The 15687-nt window shown below is 48.7% G+C and overlaps 3 protein-coding genes across 3 annotated transcripts; 1 reads left to right on the top strand and 2 right to left on the bottom strand.

Moving 5' to 3' along the window:
- Positions 1–390: 390 nt before the first annotated feature.
- CDV56_106931 (putative extracellular protein) lies at positions 391–2031 on the top strand (the record flags this gene model as incomplete). The annotated part of the gene is made up of 1 exon (XM_026760550.1): positions 391–2031. The coding sequence occupies one exon, from the start codon at positions 391–393 to the stop codon at positions 2029–2031; it is 1641 nt and encodes a 546-aa protein (XP_026615373.1).
- A 4698-nt stretch (positions 2032–6729) lies between these two features.
- CDV56_107240 (uncharacterized protein) lies at positions 6730–9013 on the bottom strand (the record flags this gene model as incomplete). The annotated part of the gene is made up of 2 exons (XM_026760859.1): positions 6730–8609; positions 8707–9013. 2 exons carry the CDS (start codon positions 9011–9013, stop codon positions 6730–6732), a joined length of 2187 nt encoding a protein of 728 aa, XP_026615374.1.
- Positions 9014–9253: 240 nt separating this feature from the next.
- Positions 9254–15144, bottom strand: CDV56_107363 (tethering complex subunit PEP5; the record flags this gene model as incomplete). The annotated part of the gene is made up of 10 exons (XM_026760982.1): positions 9254–9634; positions 9688–10086; positions 10135–10635; positions 10688–11023; positions 11077–11310; positions 11361–11972; positions 12032–12328; positions 12402–12470; positions 13039–14190; positions 14272–15144. 10 exons carry the CDS (start codon positions 15142–15144, stop codon positions 9254–9256), a joined length of 4854 nt encoding a protein of 1617 aa, XP_026615375.1.
- Between the last annotated feature and the right edge of the window lie 543 nt (positions 15145–15687).

The raw sequence follows: 15687 nt of genomic DNA on the forward strand, positions 1-15687 counted from the left end.
TCCGGTTGCTGAGCAGGAGAGTCTAATTCTTGGACTTCTTCAGTCAATCCTCTGCTCCTGATATACTGGAAGTCCCTGCCCGGTCATAAGAGCTGCTCTTGGTTTCTTTTCTTCAACTCTTTGCGAGCCTTGTTCCTTATAGCTCTGTGCCTGACAATCGTGGTTGTCTGACAATTATCAGTGAGTATCAATCGTTCCTATGTCCAGTATGAGCCAATGGCACTGCAAAGACGAGAGATATCAAAGATCTCCAGACTGCTCTTTTGTCTGTCCTGCAAATTCTGAGTCACTACTGCCATTGTCGACCGTACATTGCTAACGGTATAAATACACAGATTGCTTGAATTAGCTTTCACTTCACGCACAGATAATCATAGAATCGCTCTCGCGATGAAGGGCTTCTTGGTCGCTGCCGCCCTGTTGGCGTCATGCGTCTCCGGACATATCCAGATGTCGAAGCCGTATCCCATTCGGAGCCCGCTGAACCCGGACGGGGGTGACCAAAAGGATTACTCCTACACGAACCCCCTGTCAACAGATGGATCTGATTACCCGTGCAAGGGATATGCAAATGATCCCTTTAAATCTGTCGCTGACTATACCCCCGGCCAAACATACGAACTTGAACTGCAGGGCAGCGCGACCCACGGCGGAGGCTCATGCCAGATTTCCCTCTCCTATGACAAGGGCAAGAACTTCAAAGTCATCCATTCAATGCTTGGAGGATGCCCTATCACCTCCAAGTATAACTTCCAAATCCCATCCGACGCACCGTCTGGCGAGGCCCTCCTGGCGTGGTCATGGTTCAACAAGGTCGGAAATCGCGAGATGTATATGAACTGTGCTATGGTCACCATCCAGGGTGGTTCTCAGGCCCGCCGGCACGCGCGCGACCTGTCTCCTGCCCTCTCCCGTCGGGCCGGCGGCTTTGACAGCCTTCCACCGATCTTCCAGGCCAACATCAACGGACCCGGCAAGTGCAAGACAATCGAGGGCCAGGAAGTGAACTTTCCTCTCCCGGGACCTTCCGTCGAGGGCTCCTTGAGTGGAAAGGGATACCAGTGCGAGGGCTCTGCCCCTTTCCTGGGCAGCGGCGACTCGAGCAGCAACAGTCCCAAGGCCTCTTCGTCCGTTCACGCCGTTGCTTCATCTGCTACACCTTCTTCAAGTTCCCACTCTACGGCCACACCCTCAGCAAGACCCGCTCGACTCCACGGGCCCCTTCGCGAAAACCCCAACCCTTCACAGTTCTCCAGTTCCGAGTCCGGGTACAATTCTCAGCCCGAGACTCAATCCACGCCGGAGTCCGGGTACAAGCCTCAATCTGTTCAATCAATCCCGGAGTCTGGCTACAAGCCTCAGTCTGTTCAATCCACCCTAGAGTCTGGCTACAAGCCTCAACCTGAGTCACAATCCACCCCGGAATCTGTGTACAAGCCTGAGGCCCAGTCCCAATCTACCCCGGGGTTTGGGTATAAGCCTCAGTCCGAGTCGCAATCCACCCCCGAGACTGTGTATAAGCCTGAGGCCCAGTCCCAGCCAAAGCCCGAGTTTGGGTACAAGCCTCAGTCCGAGTCCCAATCCACCCCGGAGTCTGTGTATAAACCTGAGGCCCAGTCTCAGACCAACCCGCAGTCTGAGTACAAGCCTCAACCTGAGTCTCAATCCACCCCCGAGTTTGGGTACAAGCCTGAGACTATGTCTCAATCTACTCCGGAGTCTCTGTATAAACCTGAGGCCCAGTCTCAGTCCAAGCCCGAGATTGGGTATAAGCCTGAGTCGGAGTCTGCATCCAAACCCGAGTCCAAGAACTACCCTGAAGCTGAGCATGCGATTGAGCCCAAGCCTGCCTCTCAGCCTGCCTCTCAGCCTGCGCCCGCGCAAGGATACGCGGAGCCTTGTGTACACGGCGAGATCCTGTGCGGTCCCGATGGTCAGACATGGGCCATGTGCGACTGGGGCAGACCCGTTCACATGGGACTTGTTGCCGCCGGCACGCGCTGCCGAAATGGTGCCCTCGAGCGTATCTAGGCTTCATCATGTCTTGCCCTTTTTGGAATATTTGCAACGGCGCTCAATTTTTCGGTGTATGCACATACCATCGTTAATTTAGTTTTGTGTCTCCTCGTGGTTGCTATGTTGTGGGAGGTCGTCTGGGTTTTTGAATGTCGGTCTTGTTCTTTCCCTTGGAATTCCTGCCAAGGGCTTTTGATTAATTATTTTGCCATGCGTTCGCTGCCCTAGGTAGATAAATGTGAAACACACAATCATAACTCAATCCTCCTCCGGACAACAGAGGGAATGCAGAGCAGAACAGAAATGTCAAATTATCATGTTAATCGTGTAAAGTGAGGACCAGTGAATTTCTGTGCGAGGTTAGTCTTTCCCCTTTTGGGATAGCCGCCTGATACACCGCATTGTCATCATTGTGAGCAGCACATGAGCTTAATTCTATTAGTTGCCAAAGGGAGGTAACTTCGTCACCTTCTTCCTCTTGAAACCATTTACTATATTCTGACTTTTCTCCTTTCTCATATCAACTGGGCTAAATGTAAAGTACCATACCTCTGGTGTTTCGCACTGGATCTGTTTGATCACATTGTTATAATCACAGTCCCTTCGCTCCTTCCTCACAACACTTTCTACCAAACCTACCATCCTAAGTCGCGCCAAAAATTTCAAGGATGATGCTCTTACACTCACCTTCTCAACTTTTCTCTTCCCCTTTGTGTCCTCCCTCAGAAATCAAACACACTTTAACCTCTCGCACAATGGGCGCGGGCAAGTGTACAGCATTCGGAAAGATAGGCACATTGGATGTTCCATGTCCATGTTCAGAAGGGGTTTTTACTCTGACATCAGTATCAGCCGCCCTTGAAGAGAAATGCCGGAAGTGTGATCATCTCCTCTCAGAGCACCAGGATTTTCGTACCGAATCATCTCCGATGGAAATATTAGCATCTGCCGGCAACTCTGATCACACGCAACGTAAGTGTGAGATCCTGTCCCATTAGAGGACATATTTAGAGCTGACAATTGTGTGAGGACGGATAGCTACTAGTAATCCAACGAGATGTTTACGCAAGGATACAGTATCAAAGCTTGCAGCTGCTGTGGATTCTGAAGATGTTATTCACGTACGCGGAACACCAGCGAGCGGGAAAACAGTCCTATCCCAACTTCTAAGGGACTACTACCTCGAGAATAATAGGAGGGTGTTTCTACTCGAGACCTGGAAGCCGCTGGAGAGTTTCAATGGCAATGACCCTTGGACCCGATTCGCCTTGCTCCTGCAACAAAGGTATCCTAAATCTCTAAATCTAGTTTCACGGAATTTTTTGCTTCAAAGACTGTGATTCTTCTTGATGGGGCTCAGGCTTCATACAAGGACGATTGGTTCTGGAACACGGTCATCAAAGAGCGAAGGTCTGGTGAAGGCAAGGACATAAAGATTTGTCTTTTCTGTTCCTACGGAAGCCCTTGGACAGCCGTGGAGGCAGACCGCGTATACTTTACTCCAGCTACTTTTGCTGCCCCACAGCGCATTACACTGACCCCTCAACCTGACCCAATGTCGCCAAAGCTCGGCTTATTTTTTACACCAGATGAATTCAATGAGACTGTGTCTCTTCTGACCACAAACAAGTAAGGTGAAAAGTTCACAATTGATGAAGAGGCTATGAGCTACCTATACGAGCTCACAGATGGGCATCCCGGAGGGGTGACAGGATTAGTCAATTTTCTTTATTCTGTATGTACCATTCTTGATCCCAGTCCAGAAAGTGAACGGATCAGCTTTAGGCTTGCTTGTGCAACTAACTCTAGTTTAGGTGCATCGCCATGACCTCAAACACAGACGTATCAGTACAATAACGAAAAATCATGTTCTCGATGATTTGAAGGATGATACTCGAGTCTTTGATTATCTCCGGAGTCAGGGTGTTTTTCGCTCATTTCCTGCAGGATGGGCCTTTACACCTGATGCTGCTCAAACGATGAGCAAGATTTTAGAGGAGGGAAAGATGAAATTCGATAGTGATGATGTGGGCATGAAGAAATGCTACGAGAGAGGCTGGATTCACCGGGTATCTGCGGGAAAGTTCCCGCTGGAATATGAGTTGCTGTCCTGCCATCACGCCTACATGAGAAGTAAGTTATTGTGTGGTATTTCTTGTCTTAATCTGACCCTATCTTAGATGGCTTGAATACATCATCGGCGGGGTCGCGAGGCCTTTGAAATTCAAACAGCTAGATAAATTATGCCTGGAGGTTCTCAGTAAATTTTCGACGATGAACCTGAGACATGCTGTTCAAGGCAGGAAAATGTCGACTGCAGCAAAATATAGGCCCATGGAGGCGCAATATCAGGACGAATTCTACAGGTCATTCAATCTTGTGGCAGGCCGGGGTGTACCGATCTGCAGTGAATGGTCAAGGACTGCTGATGGTCGAGTTGACTTTTATATTCCAGAGAAGAAGTGGGCGATTGAGTTGCTTCGGGATCATGACCGGGTCAATGAACATATCTCTCGATTCAAGGAGGGAGGGAAGTACTATCCCTGGTTGAAGGAGAATATGGTTGAAGATTGGATCATAATCAACTGTGCCTTTTCTCCCCCAACAAGTGGTATGTTTATACTTTGTATAGCTGTTTTTCCCACTGATCTTGCTCACAACATAATAGGATATTCCGAGCCAAGACTCTGGACTGCTGTTTTTGCCAATGATTATTCTGAGTTGAAAGTATATGATTACAAAGGGAGGCCTTTGAAAGATATCCGTCTGCAGAATTAAGGGTATGTCAACAGCCTGTTCGTGTCCCGCTTGGGCTCCATTGTGATGAGACGGGAGGCTAATATACAAGCAAGTCAGAATACAGAGTATGTCACGTGCCCATCATGTGACTAGAGCACCTTAGCTATTATCATTTTCATCCATCATACTATCAGTTTTCATACATTTTCCATCAGTCGTAGTATAGAGTAGAGATACTACAGAGTAGCTTAGCCATTAATGGCCATGGATCATTCACCGAGAGGCCTGTAAAACTATATGATCGAACCAAATGAAACCAAGGTTCATTTTCTCAACACCTTTTGACCAAGCAGTAATTACAAGGCAACGTATTAGGAGACCATTAGCAAAGTTTACCCGAAGAGGGAATTCACAGGTCCTTTAGTTACTTCCGGGAAAACACAGACTCGCAAATATCTGAACCAGAGGTTCTTCACATCCTGACTCGCCTCGACTCTGATTTGTTGTCATCCGTGTCGGCGGAGAGTTTTCTTGGTTGTTCTAAGAAGGTAGACTGCATGCCCCATTTCGAGGAGAGGTTGGTAAGACATCAACAAGGATCGACAACGTCGAGCTCTGAGTATTCGGTACAGTCGGTCTCGCTGGAGGTGCCCCGCTGCCATCGTTCCGAGCCAGCTCTGGAATAGTGTTTCGCGAGGCGAATCAGAATAGGGACTACAGTGGTATTGACAAAAGTTTACGTCGCCCTACTCACACCATAAAAGCACAAGAGGGCCATCCCCAGCGACAGCGAAAGCATATTTGTCACAGGCGGGGTCAAGGACAGAATGTGGTCCAATAGACTCGTCTAGCAACTTTGAATAGGTATTCAGCTAGACAGCTCTTGTACTGGAGATGGAGGATTGCAAGTCAGCAAATCGGAACCAAATATTATAGAACTCAGGTTTAATTTTCACTGGCTTTGAACGTCCTTGACCTCTTTTCTCAACTTTAATTTGGCTTCGATAATGATGACGCCTAAATCACTTAGTATTCGCTATCTACACCAGACTAAGTGATTAAGGTTTGTGCGGTGGTGAGCACATAACCTCACTAGCTAGTTGCTGACTAACTAGATAGTTAACTAGTTAACTACAGGCAAAGTTAACTAACAATGCAAATACTCCGGTCCACAGCCCTAACCTTTCCATTAGCAGTTTTGATACTCTACCTTATACCATTAATTTCTGAGGACTAAGGGCCATGTTGATTATACAGATAGGCAGTATTATAAATATCCACAATACTAATTGCAGCGTTAGAGTACAAAGTCTAGTTGGAAAAGTTTCAGGAGCGCTCAGGCATTGACACCTCTGGTACCTGATGTGAATTTTGCCCACGGCATCCCGAAGAGCATGGCCGCAGAGAAAGTCATATTCAGTATCACCTTGGCTATAAGTCAAAATAAAGCAAACATTCGTTGAAGTTAAGCACCTCAGGACAGTAACTAAATACTGCTTGGCAGGTACAAAACAGTAGTATGAAGCACACACAGGAGCACTGAAGCAATGGCTCACTAATAGGAATTATGGGTGGCAATGCAGCTGTTTATAGCCTTAGTAGTGGTCATTTTCGGCGTCTTTTCACAGGTCCTCCACATCTTATCATTATATTCTCCGAGTCTCAGTATACCATCGGAAACTTTCAAGCTGATCATAGCAGAGACAATCTACAACACGAGAAAATGGCAGGCCTTCAGGGGAAAAAAGGAAATAAAAATGCCGAACATGTGCCGTGGCACAGATGCCATCGCCTTCGCTCCGGGCTCAAATCAGGAAATCGTGAGAATACAATGTATGGTATACAGGTTGTAAGTCATTCAGATGTCGTGACAAGCGTTAGAAGAAGAACATTTATAATAGATATACCGTAGGAGGAATGATGATGGAAAACAAACAGTCATCTAGACAAATAGGGTGGCAGAAATGGTCGATGTTATCGTCGGACGATCTTCAGCAGAGGCGCGATTCTGGCCTTGCGGCTCAGTCCGACTCGATAAGGCACTTTGCTTGTTCCTGCGATTGGGCTGTGCTTGTCGGGGCCTTTCTCGGAGAGGTCGTTTGTCTTGGGGCATGTATTCATGCCTGGCTGGTTGGACGTTGATTCTGGTTTCTTCGGGGTTTCAGGTGCGTTCGTCTCTGTGGTTGCTGAGGGTTTGGAGGGCGAGAGTGACTGTGGATGTGGTGTTGCTTTTTTGCGGGAAGGAGACTCATCATTTGTGGTTTCAATCTTCTGGTCATTGATGTCTTGGTCCGAGGGCCGCTCAAGAATGACGGAAACGCCAATGGGTAATTGCTGTGGTTGTTGTACTTGATTCTCGTCTCGGCTGCCTGTGAGTTCATTGGCATTCTCGGAGGAAGTCTCTTCGCTGATTTGCAGCTCAGAAGTCTTCTTCCTCTTGCGTCCTCGCTTCTTGGGTGTTGGTGGTGCAGGTTTTCGTTCGTCTTTCCATGTCTCCAGCGAAGTTTTGGGTTCGGTCACCTCAGTCGCAGAGGGTGAGTGAGGCCTTGGTATCTGAATCTGAAACGATTCTGTATTGTTTGAACTGACAAACGTTGAGTCATTGTTGGGTTTCTGAGCGATCTGTTCGTCTTGTAGGATATGATTTGAGGGTCTTTCATCAACCCAGATCACATCGTCTTCGACATCTGATTCGTAGGTTTTTTTCAATGTCACTGAGGTAGTCTTTCCACGCTTCAGTTTCTTCTTCTTGGATTCTTTCGCCCTCTTTGAGGGCTTTGCCAGGGGGGGATTTATGTCTGCAGGCGGGTCGTTCGAAACTTCTGTCCGATTTACTTTCGAATTATTGGCAACTTCAACTCGAAAGTTGTCTTTTTCTGGCACATGTGATATCCCGTTGGCTACTGGGTTCGATGCAATCACATTAGGCCGTAGCGGGCTATCATCAAGCTCTTGAATCTCTCCCGAATTAGATACAGGCTGGTCTTGTGGCTGATCGTTGGTCAGCACGGCGTCATCGCATTCGTCGTTCAATGTCCGTACGATCTTTGGTGGCCGACCCGGCTTTCTCTTGGCTGGTTCGGCACTCTCGGGGATGCCTTGATCATTTGAGGGAGCAAGCTCATCATCTTCATCATCTTCTGGTATGTCTTGCTTTCTTTTGCGTCCGCGCTGCTTTTTCACCTCCGGTGTCTCGATCGCAACAGCGGCGGAGAGCTCATCGCATGCGCTACTTGGTGACTGCGACTGAGCATTTTGGCAAGTGCTGTCGCTTTTGGCTCTACAGACTTTCGGCGTCACTAAGGATGAGATTGGCTCGGTGTCGTGTGGGGAGTAAGATGTAGCTTGCATAGAATGTGACCTTCCTGGTGTTTTACGAACGGTCTCCGTTTGCACTGTGTCGCTGGATCTCAGGGGGCTCTGAAGATCGCCATTCAACTGCGCAGGTGGATTCAGCGATGATTCAAAGAAATTGTATGACGTTGAGGATGGCGCCAAGTCATGACTCGACAAACTGTTCGGCGGCCCGACATGTCGTATATGATCTCCGTAAAATCCAGTTATGTCATTGTTGGAGTAACCGTGGCCGTGGTTTTTGCCATTGAGGAGCGCCATGTCTTGCGACGTGTGATTAGCGAATGCACTAGGCTGCAGAGCACCATGACTCTCCTCATGGTGATTGTAATCGTCATAATTCGACACTGCCATGTTCAGAGGAACCAGAGACTCGGCAGGCGCTGAGCCATTGTCCGACTGGTTGCAACAAGCAGCTGTCTGGGCCTCGCGAATATCTGCTTGTTGAGCATCATCGTCGTCGAAAAGCCGTCGCTGCGCAAGTCCAATTTCCGTCATCACTGAGCCTGCATTAATTGACCACGACCATTAGTCAACCAATAAAATCTTGAAAACGTTTTCGACGAGGACTCTGATGCAATTGATATCAAGACTCACCAATTGACCCCGCCCCAGCGTCAGACGGAATCCACCTCTCTTCCCTCCGTTGCTGAGAGGCAGATAAGCCATTTGGCGCCGTTTCCTGTGACTGTAAAAAAGCGTCAAAGTCAACGGCAAGATGGTTTCCATGGTCTATATATCGCGCTTCTCCGCCTGGTGTTACAGTTCCAGATTGCTCATTGCAAGTGGTGATATTATCAAAATGATTCTTTGGCAGCGCGGGGGCCCGCTTGATTGGGGGCGGCATCTCCGACAAAGGATCGTCCTCATCGTCAGAGTCTTGAATTACTCTATCAAAAGACATTTTGTGGATGATATGTATATGCTCTTAAAGAGATACAGGAATATCAGACACTCGTTAGGAGGAAAGATCGGCTTATCAGTCTACGTTTATGATATCTCACGCGTCAAGTGGACGGAATCGTGGAACGGAACGACGCGCGAGCACGTGCTGATAAGATATCGATAAGGCATCATTAATTCTACTGTATTGGCATTCAAGGCATCAATTGGCGACGAAATCATCATAAGCACAAGCGAAGGATCACGATTCCATGGTACTCTGCGGCCGCATCACACCCCGACCGAAGAACTCACTAATCACGCCGAATCGATCCTTTGCCCGTTGAAGTTCTCCCTTGAAGAGATCATGTTGGTCTGCTGACTCCACTTGTCTCCTCCTGATAGCTTTGATGGTGGAATTTTCTTGCGCACACATCGGGCATTCTGCGTCTTCATCCACCTTATTGAGGCAACGTTGATGAAATGAGTGCTTGCAGAGGAAGTGCACAGTAGGAAGGTCCAGAGCTCCACCGCACGCCATGCACCGACGGGCCTGGAAAACGACGGGCTTGGTACCCAGTTGCTCGATTTCTTGCCTTTTCTTCTCGGTTTCCGAGCTGTAACTCGATATCAAGCGGCGATTCTAGGGCACATATTAGCTCAAACTAGGTGAAAGATCGACAGAACGCAACCTACAGTAGAAATCTCTTTCCGCTCGCGCTCGATGTTGTCGCTAAGATACTTCTTGACACGGCCCATGGTGACCACAGAGTTGTTGCTCAAAGCTTGAATGACTTGTAATGGCGACATTAATCCGTCATCGTGGATTCTTTTGAGTACCACGTCGAGTTCGTCACCGGCTTCCTCAAGGATGGCCGGGCTTGAGGCGAAGTATGTCAGAGCATCCACATATAGCCGAGGCTCTTCTGGTCCATACTTCCGCAGAGCTCTGATAGCTCCACGGGTGTCCTTGGCCGAGGTAAAAGACCGGAAGATGTCAGAACGAAGCCCTTCTTGCTCACGTACGAGAGTTGATCCCTCTCGGAAATTAGACAGATCTGATAAGAGAAGGACGTTTGAAGTCGAGATCGGTATCTAAAAGCCAATAAGAGACGGGGCCACAACTGGAGCAAGATCACTTACGTCTTTCCCTTCGATGAGAGTTTTGGCTTTGTTTTCCCACTCCTCCTTTTCAGCAGAATCCTTCTTACGATTTGCTGTATCCAGGTACATCTCAAAGAGTGTCGTGTAAATGTCGACTTTGTCCTCCTTCAGAATTTCCAGGTCGATCAGCGACTCCAGGAAAGCAATGAATTCTTGCGGACGGCCCACAAAAGCCGAGAAAGCTGTCCTTGGTCTCGGGATTTCATAGCTTGGAGTCGATTCTGCAATTTTCGTCTCCTCATCAAGAATATCCTTGGGCTTTTCAGCCTTCGCTCCGGAACCCGCATTAATCAGAGACAAAGGAAGGAAACCCGCCAAGCTTTGCAAAGTACTGGTTGGTTGTGTCTGGGGTGCGGCTGGGACCTCTACCTCTGTTCTTGGCCTATACTGCCCCTTATAGTACGCCATGAAGAGTTCCGTAGTCTCTTGAGGGCAATTGGCTAGCAATACCCGGGCATATTTCATCAGGTTATGATAAGCCTTGACCGGGTTAGCCCTGGAAAACAATAAGGGTACGACTGCCATTACGAACCAAGTCCGGCTCAAGTCTCCAGATGTATTCCACGGCTTCAGCGTACTTCTTCGAATCCTCAATCAGGATATCAATGACCATGTCATTTTCGCCGTATTTTGTAGCCAAATAGGCTGCCTGCTCATAATAACCTCCTTGTCGGCACATAGCGATGGCCGTCTCCAGGTCAAACTTGAGCTCTCCTGGAGCTTTGATAAAGGAGTTCAGCTTGTCCGTGTCTTTGAGTTTGGCGTAACAGTTTAGAAGGAGCGTAGTGTGATCAACGGTAGCTCGGTCGTGATCGTGAAGTTCTTCAAGATACTCAATCAGGTTATGGATACGCTGCGTATCAAGGTACTGCGATCAATTCAGTCAGATATAAGCTTATTGACCAAGTGCAGGCAGTATACCTTCCGTATAACCTGCGAAGGTTCAGTATTGTCAATAGCCCGTAGGTATTGCTGCATTGCCGTGTCGTAGTCGCCTTTCTGGTAGAGGAAATCGCCATACTTGCGATAGATGGCATTCTGCTGTAGAGCGTCAACGCCTTTTTTCTGCGCCAGATTGATGGCCAGTATGTAAAGATTGCGTTGGTACAGTATCTCCAGCTTCTGCTGGAGGCTCTTTTCACGGTAACGATATACCTACCCGTCTATCAGCTATGACAATACTCATTCTCATCATTGGATTATACCTTTCCATCGGTCGAGAGAAGGAACAAGTCGCCCCATTCTATGAAAATATGCCTGACAGACGCTGCCAGAGATTCCGAATGAGCTATAAACTTGAGATCCGTATCAAGCAGCGTGAAAGTCGTTGTGCTGAAGATCTCATCGGCCTGACTGCGAAGGTTTCCCAAGGCAGCCCTTGGAGGACATACCAAGGCCACATAGTCCCTGAATACGTTGATGGAGTTTTTCGGGCTGTCAAATGCATAGCTCGGGCCACGTCCATGCGGCCCATACGTGTAAATAGCATCCTCTCTAGCAACGACAATGTCTCCGGTGTCTTTGTCAAGCGCCATGCAGCCAACGCCGCAGCCAGAGTCATCCAACACACGCGCCGGTTGACCTTGTCCTCTGCCGGAGATGACCAAGGTCAATATTCGACTCGTTGTCGAGATGAAGAGTGTCGATAACACCCCGCTTTGTACCTCGAGCCCAGTAATAGGCTCCTCCGACTCGAAGACAATGCGTTGTCGTGCACCACGATCATGGATCAAGTCGCCACGAATGATTGTAACCGATCCGTTGCCAAATCCCACCGCTACCTGCGACAAATCTTCCAGAGCCGCGAACGCAGATATCTATACCTCGTCCAATCATCAGTCACCTGAATCGCCACGTCAACCTAGGGACAACAAACAGGGAATGGCCTCCGCGCATTCTGTATCGACGTCGTAGACAAGCAACGCGGCGCTCCGGTCTTCTTCTCGGGTTTGTCGAGCGCCCACACTTTCAGCACGGGTTCGTTGGGGAGGTCTTCTGCGATGGTGATAAGCAGTGACGTGCCTTCTATTCGTTTAATATGCGTAATGGAACCATTGTCCGCTGCCTTGAAAGATCGCACGATCTTGAATCCAGCGGAAACGATGTGCACCAGGCCATCGGTAGAACCGATAAAGAGATTAGAGGAGCCGGCGCTGAGAGACGTGAGATCGGACTAAGCAGATTCGAATATTGTTAGAACTCAGATTGCGAACAGACGGATGATTGAGAGGGAGCCAATCGTGTACTTTTAATATTGACGAGCACTCTTCCGGAAGTTTGACCGACGAGACGTCAAAGAAGTTGAACGCTTTCCACTGGGAAGAGCGAGTCAGTACTTTCTGTGAGCTTCAATTCGAAGATAAGATGAGCATACTGATGTCAGAGCCATTTGAATCAAGTCCACGCCATCAACAGGATGCGGTAAGCAAAGGGAGGGGAGGACGGTTGATCATGCTGTATCTCGATTCTCGGCCGCAAGCGCAATTGCGGAGCTGCGCTGCGCTAGTACCTTATCCCGCAGGACCACAGCTTGACCCAACGTCATCTTTCCCTGGCCACAGTGCATTTACTCTGATACGAATGATTAAGTCAAAGTTTGGTTCATGTTGCTTGGAATTGTTGCATTTAGCATCGTCATTGATAGATGTTTATTCATTGATTAGACTAATATTTAAAGCATAAAGTCATCAGATAAAGGCCCAAATGTCCATGTGTATGTCGCTAAATATGACAGAAGTATATTAATATGTACGGCCGCCAATTTCTCAGAAGAAACCCCACCAAGCTCTGAGCATAACTAACCATAGCCGGGCATGCTCGTCAATTGTTTGCATTGACACTCAAAGTAGGACACGACGTTTCTGCGGGCAAAGAAGGGCCCACCCTATTACACTGTTGAAGATCTCGGTTGATCTCAAAGCTCTGTTGCAACCAGCTTCCTGCATCTGCAATCGCTTGACTGAGACTAAAGCTATCTGCACCTGCGATTACTCCTTGTCCGTCCTGGGCGGTGGGAGGAGTCGTTCCTGTCAACGTCATTGGCAAGACACTATTTTGACTCTGAGGTTGGAAATCACGGAGGATAGAAATCTCGGGCCTGGAGTCATCGTCGAGATTCCTCTCAGCATCCGAATTCCCAAGCTCTGAGTAGTCCCTTACGCTCGGTGATGGCGACGAGTGAGTGGATGGCGCTATACGAGTAGCAAGATTGACATCCTGTGATTTCCTTCCCCCTGAACGACTCTTTGCCGATGAAAGAACACGGTAGTTACTCTTCTTCTTCTCTGTACTAAATGTGAAAGGAGTGACTGCATCAATGATGCATTGCGTGCTCATTACTGGCAACCCTGTAGCTGGAGGTTTTGATGACTTATTTGTGATCTCCGCCTTGCCGGGAGTATTCAGTTGGTAGAACGGTGTGATCTCGTTTGGGGGGGATGCATTGGGGTTAGGGGTCTGAGTCGGGTTGCCTGTTGGACGCGAAGGAAGCTCCTCGGGTTCCGGGCTTTCCAAGTCATTCTGGAAAGACCTCTGAGCGAGCAAAACAGCTGCCTGCGTGGAAAATTGGGCGTCTGGGATAGTATCACCATCATACTCTGTTTCTTCTTTCGACACAGCGATGGTATGCAGAGACGTAGCACAGTCCATCATGGCCGAGTTTCCAGGCACTCGTTGGGCAGAATGTAACTTTTCGCTAGTATTGGCCTGCATCGATCTGGCTGCATGAGGATTCCGGGCTGTTTCCATGCCGGGAGGACTGGCAGGCGTGGCATCACTTTTTGTCAGAGTATGTGATGCCTGCGAGCTTTCCGATTGGCAGCGATCCCCAGCGTCTGCGAATGAAACATTTCGGGGTGCAGGCGCTTGAGGCGGACGATCGGCCTTGAAATCGGGCACCTTCATCACCTCAGCTACTACTGGTGACTTTCTCTTGTCCAGGACCATTGGGAAACTGGTATGTTCCTCTCTAGAAGCAGCACGTACCTTCCGTCGACGGTACTCAAACTTAGGTAGTTGTGACGACGACGAAACGATCTGAAGTGAACAGCTCAAATTTTCGTCAGGAACAGCGCCGTGTTTCTCTGAACTGTTTACTGATCGATTATGCCTCGATACCGTTTCATTCTCCTTCGATCCACCCTTCCCAGCAATGGATCCCTGGCGGGAAATCATAGTGACCGGAGATCCTGCGCGATTGGACGAATCCATGCTGGAACGACGTTGAGATGGAATTGCGTTGGTCGGAAATTGCCGTTTGGTTGAGTGAGTTGCGGTCGCACGAGCTCTCATATCGGATTGACGGCTGGAGACAGTAGTTGTAGGGGATGTGGGAGGATCAACATTCCTGGAATTGATCCAGACACGATCCTTCTTCAACCAAGAAGCATCATTGCTAACAAACGGGCTTGGTTCCTGATCTTGCCCTTGTAGAGAGGATAGTCTTGCCCAAGGTATTGACCTCTTCGGTGACGGTTGTGAGGCCATCGAGACTCCGGATCGTTTCTCACGCAGTGGTCTCGACGACAATGGACTTTTCGATTTTGTTCGGAGGTCCTCATCGTGAAGAGAGGATGCAACATCGAAGTCCGAGAGACCGACATGATAATTTGACCCACGGATGTCTTGTAATTCATGGTATCGTCTCCGCTTCCGAGAGTTGGTCTCCTGTATCACAATCTCTTCCGCCGCGGCTGTATCGCTCGTCGGTCCACTGTCTTGGTGTCTAATGCCAGACGCCCTCCTCCTTGACTTCTTCCAAGGGTTCACCCAGTCCCTGTCGAATGGCCCCCGGAGCGAAGCAGAGAGTATGAAAAGCGGAGTGCCGTTCAAGTACGACTCAGCGAGCCTCTCAATCCTTTGTCGTCGAGCAGTCCAATCAGCTTCGTCTAGTTCTTCATCGGAGCCGAGTACTCCATCGATGTCCATGTCGGAAGCGGACGGCGAGCATATTTCCAGAGAAAGCGGGGAGGCGGGTGGACGAGGTGGCATCTGGTTGAGATGCGGAAATCATCAACGGAGCTGATTGCTTGAAGTGCTGCAGCAGTTCGGTCCTGCATCTGAGCAACTGAATAGGGAAGCACGTCTCCGTATATTCTCTCATATCTTCTGGACCACAGTATGCTGGCACTTCATGGTGGACAGCTGTGAATTGTCCTTGATAAGCTCAGGTTGAGGTCACACTCGTCACACGCAAAAAAAACCACCCACTTAACGCGTCCACGGTCCACCGTTGATACCGCAGCAACCAAAGGTGGAGGCTTATGTAATGCTATCAATCTCGGGAGTCAAAACAGTGACATATAGAATATCAGTATGTTATGAATATTCCGAAAATATGATGGTGCCTGATAAAAATCAATTTACGTTAGGGTCATTTTGCTTCAACAGACTTTTGCTTGCACCATATACCAACCTTGAATGAGGACCTCATGAGCTGCCGCTTCCTTACTGCCTACAGATAATCCTTGCTTCTGCTACAAGCCTACAACCAGTAGAAGTAGTCCCGCCTTATTGTATCCACTATGTCGCTGA

The sequence above is a fragment of the Aspergillus thermomutatus genome (assembly GCF_002237265.1).
Source record: "Aspergillus thermomutatus strain HMR AF 39 chromosome Unknown NODE_68, whole genome shotgun sequence".
NCBI classification, from domain to species: Eukaryota; Fungi; Ascomycota; class Eurotiomycetes; order Eurotiales; family Aspergillaceae; genus Aspergillus; species Aspergillus thermomutatus.